The following is a 6,746-nucleotide window of genomic DNA, read 5'->3' as shown; positions in this document are numbered from 1 at the left end:
ATGAAATCTCCAACCACAGAAATATCCTGAATAGGACAAAAATTGAAACAGACATTGTAAACTTCTGGAACAAATATTTATTTCTTACATCTGACCACAAAAAATCCCACTGAGAATTATTAGCCTCTCATTTCTGAGAAAATGAAATTCACAACAGGAAACTATTAAAAAAATAAGCTTCATATTTTGCATTACAATGCAATCACACAACAAACACAAATGTCCATAACAGTGTTGCCTATTTTTAACTTGTTTTTAAAATTTAAAGCTGCTATGTCTTGTTCACCAACAGAATTGAAATGGATCCCTGCTTCTGACTGCACATACTACATCTCTGCAATAGAAAATCTTAAAGAATAAATGGGTAGGAGCAGACAAAGTTGCCAAAAGACAGTGGGATTGAGTGCACCCTCGGCAAGTTTGCCGATGACACCAACCTGTGTTGTGTGGTTGACATCCTGGAAGGAAAGGATGCCATCCAGGGGGACTTGGACAGGCTTGCGAAGTGGGCCCATGCAAGGGGTAATCCCATGCATAAATACAGGCTGGGCAGAGAATGGATTAAGAGCAGCCCTGAGGACAAGGACTTGAGGGTGTCAGTTGCTGAGAAACTCAATATAAGCTGGCAATGTGCGCTCGCAGCCCGGAAAGCCAAGTGTATCCTGGGCTGCATTAAAAGAAGTGTGGCCAGCAGGTCGAGAGAGGTGATTCTGCCCCTCTGTTCTGCTCTCATGAGACCCCACCTGGAATATTGTGTTCAGCTCTGGAGCCCCCAACATAAGAAGGACATTGACCTGCTGGCACAAGTCCAGAGGAGGACCACAATGATCGGCCTGGAGAAAAGAAGGCTCCGGGGAGACCTTATAGCAACCTTCCAGTACTTGAAGCAGGCCTACAGGAAAGGTGGGGAAGGACTTTTTACCAGGGAATGTAGCGATAGGACGAGGGGTAATGGTTTTAAGCTAAAAAAGGGAAGATTTAGATTAGATATAAGGAAGAAATTTTTCACTCTGAGGGTCATCAGACACTGGAACAGGTTGCCCAGAGAAGTTATGGATGCCCCATCCCTGGAAGTGTTCAAGGCCAGGGTGGGTGGGGCTTTGAGCAACCTGGTCTAGTGGGAGGCGTCCTTGCCCATGGCAGGGGGGTTGGAACTAGATGGTCTTTAAGGTCCCTTCCGACCTAAACCATTCTATGATTCTATGACATATAACAGTGATACCCACAGCAACATGACTATTCTGTACAACTCAAAGAATACATATTGACTAACTGTGACTCACCATCAGTAAAGAGGGTTATTTAACAGGCAATATAATTTAAGTCTGTGCAGGTAAGCACCTTGTTGCATGCAAAACCTAGGATATTAGTAGCACTCCAGTGCAGCTATGAGGAAAGCACAAATGGTCAGGATGCTCATCTTAAGGCAGTTGCAACATGACTACATTGCAGTTTATTGATTTCTCAGAGCAGAAGGGTACACATTTTGATATCAACTATGCCCTAACACCTGAGAGGATTTCCATGTATACATAATTAATTCTGCTGTATTCTCCTCGTTTTCCACATTGGCATGGCAGTCTTTGCTCCAAGAACCACCAGAAAAATCTGTGCTTGCTATAGGTGAAAGATCAATGCCCTGGGGAGGAAAGAGCTGAAAACACCCACAGAAGGAATTGCCTTTCTGTAAAAACTTGTTTTCAATCCATAGAAAGATTTAAGGCAGTTCAGCCATCATGGGGTTAATTCTGCAGTAATAGAAGGCCATTTATGTTTTCATGGTGACATTAATACAGGGCAGCTTGACCTGATTTAACATTCTACTGCCACAAAAGGGGCAGATACTCCCTGGGTCACCTTTTTCCATGTTTGCAGCTTGTCTGACTCCTCCACAGGCCAATTCAAGACCATAACCCAGCAGCGAACTGAAGCTGGGAGAAGTAAATACTCTTCTGTGCCACGCTGATGAAGCCTAATGAATCAGTTCATGAGCAGTCCAGTGAGCATCACAATTGGGAGACAACTGACTTGTGAAGCCAACAGCAGGAGTAAACAGCAAAAGCTCCCTCATTCAGTATGGCAAGCTGTTAAATCAGTGCAAGCATCTTTACTTAGCTTTATCCTTCTGCATCTTGCAGCACTACGGCTGGGACAATCTCTATTACAATTCAGAATTATCTTAGGTCTTCCCATGTGTAGCACAGGTCCTTAGAGGCCTTTATACTAGTTCACAGTACCTTCCTCTTCCTTCTTTTACAATGCACTACCCCAACATGCTGTACTATTTGAGTAACCGGACTCCCTTCTGCAAATAGATGGATATTCACCTCTGTGACCTCTGTAGAAGATAAAGTGTCCCAGCATTTCATTAGCAATCCCCAGAAGATGGAAGCCTAATTATTTCTGACAGAGTAACTAATGTCACTATTCAAGACAGAAAGGAGTTACAGAAGAGCACACCTGAGCAGGTAGTTGCTATGGCCAATTCATTACCATTTTCATTAGGGCATAAGAATGGATTCCCTTGCAGAATTTTAAGAGCTGGAATAGAAGAAAAGAGGATACAAAAAGGAACTCCAAAGAGAGAAGGAGGACAAAATGAGGGAGCCATTACAGCAGGGAAGCAGCCCTGCCACTGCTGCTTTTTTGGATAGTCACCAGAGCCTCGGCTGAAGGAATGTTATGTCAGCAATGTCAGTACTCTGCAGATCTCTAAGTGCACAGCATAGAGACAAGGCACAAACCCAACACAGAAAGCTAATAAATGTGACTACCAAAAATTAAAATCGGGGAGGTGCTGTTTACATTTACTTTTATCATTGCTCAGTGCTTCATGTAGGTACAGAGGCAGCGTTCTGACTTCTTTATACAGAGACCTATAGGGAGAAAGACATTAAGAAATCTCAAGTTTTGTTTCCAGTACATAGACACATGTAGCACCTTGCAGAACAGGATGTTTAGGAAGCACTGCAGTGATGTGAAAATCAAAAGCAGCATGATTTCTAGGCCCCTGAGAAAGTTTTATCTATGCAATTTCTATTGAAATACAACGAGAAGAGTATATAGCAGGGGAAAGGAAAACACGAGTTATAAACCTACTTATTATTTGCATGCCTTATGTTATATGAGTAAAAAGTATGAAGCTGGTATTTTGAATAGTTTGAAAATATGAAGCTAGAATAAAGTGTAAGAAAAGTTTTCTAGGTGAAAAGTCTTCTAGGTTTCATTTCCTGCTCTTCTACTGACACTTTGTAACAATATATCTAATTTAATTCACTTATGAAGCATGTAACAATAACTTTTATCAGAAACACTTCAAATTTAATTAGTGAGTGGTTCTGTAGCATAATAGAGTCTTGGAACTCATGAATTTCTTTACTTTTTTTCTAAACAAATTATTTAATCCGACAGAACCCTTGGGAGCTAGGCAAGTCTTTTCATTTCACTATCTGTATCATAAATTTCTAAGAGACACAGAGACTTTAATATTTACAAAGCAGACCGCATATTAATCCACAAGCAGCTCTCCATTAAAATCACAGAATCATAGAAAAAAATGTTAGAAGGGACTCCAGGAGGTCAATTCAGACCAACTCCTGCTCAAAACAGAGCTAATGTCCAAGTTAGATCCTGTTGCACAGGGCTTTGTTCAGGTCTTATAAAAAGCTCCAAGAATTTATATGCCACATCTTTGGGGAGCCTGTTCTAGTGCTTACCCACTCCCATGCTGAAGGACCTGTAATCATGAGACTTCTTCTAGTTATCCAAAGAAGTTTTAATCCATTTTCTTGTCTTGAGACAGCAGTCAGTAGCAGATCACCCACATGATATCCCCTTGTTGGCCTTCCCTCAGACCCTGGCACATAAGCTCTCAGCCAGCCTGTCACCAATGCCACAGCAGAACTCCGTGCATTTGAGCATCCACTCTTTCACAGTTCAAGCCGTAACAAACACTGTCAGCTATAAGCAATCACATCTCTATTTGACAAGCTATAAAAGCTGTCATCAAGACACTTCAGTAGTATTATCTCAACACTAAGCTGGCTGTTCCTCCAGTGGGTTGTAAGTGATGTAACTGTTTTCACCTTTGTTTTATCCTCTAACCAAAAGAGTTTGGAAGCTCCTGTACCAGTCACCAACTAGCTTTGTGACTCAGAGGAATAAAAGGCTGCTGCAAAAACTGGCGCTGAGACAACTTATCCTCACCCTTCCCCAAATCCCAAATCCGAGTAAGCTCACAACATGCATTTAATAGGTACATGAAGAACCCTCCCCAGAAATATTTGTAAGACTTACTTACAGTAAATTAATGTGACAATGTTTTCACATGCTGAAGGGCTAGCAAAGAATAAAGTAGTAATCCTGCAGGTGTATCAAAAGAAAGTACCACAGAAGTTGATCTTATTGTATCTGTGTTTGAACAGCACCTTAATATACAGCTAGGTTCCTCCTTGCAAGTACAGGCCTTACCTAAAATAGTAACGCTAAATTGGCGCTTCAATTGGACCTAAGGAAAACTGTGTCATGATAAATGGTATGTATAAGGGTAATCCTAAACAAAACATTGCCTAAGATTTGCATCTCAAAAAAGTGAGTTTGTTTCTTCAGGTGGATGAATTGAAAAAAATTTTTTTCATACATTCCTCACAGCTCAGAGATAAGAAAAATAACTTAAAGTACTGTGATGAGTACAAGATTTTCCACTAAAGCATAGAGAGAGAAGAAACATTAACTTTTCATACTTTAGGTTTATTGAACATTTTTGGTTTAGTGAAATGGCTTTGCCTGCAAAGTGACCTATATGATTCTGTGTAGGAACAAGCATTTATGCATTTATCATAACTGTAATTTGTTCTTGAATAAAGCTTTCCTATGGCCTTTGGCTGCTGCTATTTTGTATTTAAGGGTCACAATGTCCTGTCCAAGCTGCAGGCACATGGTAAGACTGTATATAAAATGTCTGAGAGCAGTAATTCAGAGCTTCTAAGTGGTGTGGGCAGGTCAATTAGTTTCAGAGTGCTGAACAGCACCAAACTTTTGACAATATTCTCATCTCAGTTTCCTCGCTGTTCCTTTCCGTCTTATTTTACCTGAATAAGTGTGGCCATAAACCATTGGGATTGATTAAATCCCTCTGGAATATTAATCAAGAGATAAGACACTCTTTTGCCCTAGTCCCATGGTGCTTCATTAACTTAATTTCCAACAGAAATTAGCTGATCCAGGAGCTCTTCCAAGTTCCTATGCCCAAAGGTGCCCTGGCCATATTAATCTTTTTAGGAATACCAGAAGACATGTTCCATTCTTCAGCCCACTTAACTTAAACATCTCATTGATTTCAGCTTCCATCACTAAGTAGTGGTGGAGTAGTGAACATGGGCGCATCATGCCCCTCCAGGTACAGAATGGGGAAAGAAAGTAGACTGCTGGGTCAGAGTACAACCTTTCACAACCTTTCCAAACATAAGTTCCCTATATATTACAGGGGAGAGTTGGCCATTCCAGAAAGGTATCTACAACAGCCAGCATGCTGAGGGCAACTTGGCAGGCATCTGGGTTTGACTTGACAATGTGGCAGAGTACCCCGCTTAGAGTATCATGAAAAGCAGGGCTTTTGCACAATAGGGCCAGACTGCGTAGGATTGGTATAAAGCATGAGACAGGACTAATATCACAAAGACTGGCTTTTTTTTATCTATCTGGTCATTTGAGGTTTTTTGTGCCTTATAAAATTTTGAAGCACGTTACTGCTTTGTCATTGGTGCATTGTTCTTTGCAACTAACACTTCTGCTTTCCACAAGGCCCATCTAGTGGTCTTGTACTAAGATTTCCTAGCGCAATGGGCTCTGCAGATGAAAGTCCAGTGCCTGGAATTCATCCTAGACTTAGGTTTCGTTTGCATCAGCAAGTAGTGTGGTGCAATACGAGCAGTCCTGTAGAGCGCTTGCACTTTCTGTTGAGAACAGGCTGCACATACTACATGTGGACATGGACACACCATAACTACAGCCTTTATGTCTTAAACATCAGCTGTCTCCCTAGCTGGCACCTGAGCAAGGGTTCTGAGGATGAAAATCCACACAGAGCCCAGGAGGTCAGCTCTGTGTCCAAAATTTCTCTCTGTTCATGGACCTAAAAGGTACAGCCTCATCCAAAATGCAATGACCCAACTGAATTGAGAGGTTTTTTTCCAAAACTCTACAGTGGCAATTTTAAGTGGTGGAAAAAAAGACTCCAGCACGGTCAAGCGTACAAAGTTTCAGGCTTGTCCTCGACCCAGCAGCTGGGGTGCACCTGCACTCTTTGGGGTCGTACCTCCGTAAACTGGAAAGAAACACAGAGCACAGGGGTGTGCGGTAGTCAACCCACCTCCACAGGGGCACACACCACTCTGAAGACTGTTTATCGCCTTTTGAAGAGTGTCGGTTATCAGGGTACAATATTTCTTAAAAGGAATCTCTTGAAGTAATGGCTTTTACTTTTAGTTTCCCCTCACGTTTGCCTTGCTGGTGTTGCCCACTCTGGCGTGTGCCCTGTGGAGGGCATGGCACAGCTCTGCACGAAACAGCCGCACAGAACGAGGCCTGGAAACCATCACTTCACCTCCTCAGTGCACTTTGCAGCAAGTTAAAAAGTAATACGGGGTGTGGGGGTACCTAGGACAAGCAGGGAGTGAGGGGGAAGGCAGCGGGGAGGCGGGCGCGCCTGAGCCGACTGACAGACCGCAGCGAGAGAGCGGCAACCC

The 6,746-nt window shown here is 42.4% G+C and overlaps 1 protein-coding gene across 1 annotated transcript in view; it reads left to right on the top strand.

Annotated features, from left to right (window-relative positions):
• Positions 1-824: 824 nt before the first annotated feature.
• Positions 825-6,746, top strand: part of FOLH1B (folate hydrolase 1B) — a 34,364-nt gene continuing 28,442 nt past the window's right edge. The window contains exon 1 of the mRNA XM_009881244.1: positions 825-903. Coding sequence (XP_009879546.1) covers positions 825-903 — 79 coding nt within the window. The remainder of the gene's footprint in view (positions 904-6,746) is intronic.

This window comes from Charadrius vociferus, unplaced genomic scaffold, assembly GCF_000708025.1.
Source record: "Charadrius vociferus isolate BGI_N301 unplaced genomic scaffold, ASM70802v2 scaffold1, whole genome shotgun sequence".
In the NCBI taxonomy this organism is placed as follows: Eukaryota; Metazoa; Chordata; class Aves; order Charadriiformes; family Charadriidae; genus Charadrius; species Charadrius vociferus.
Note: the sequence above shows the minus strand (reverse complement) of the source record. Positions and strands in the feature narration are given on the sequence as shown.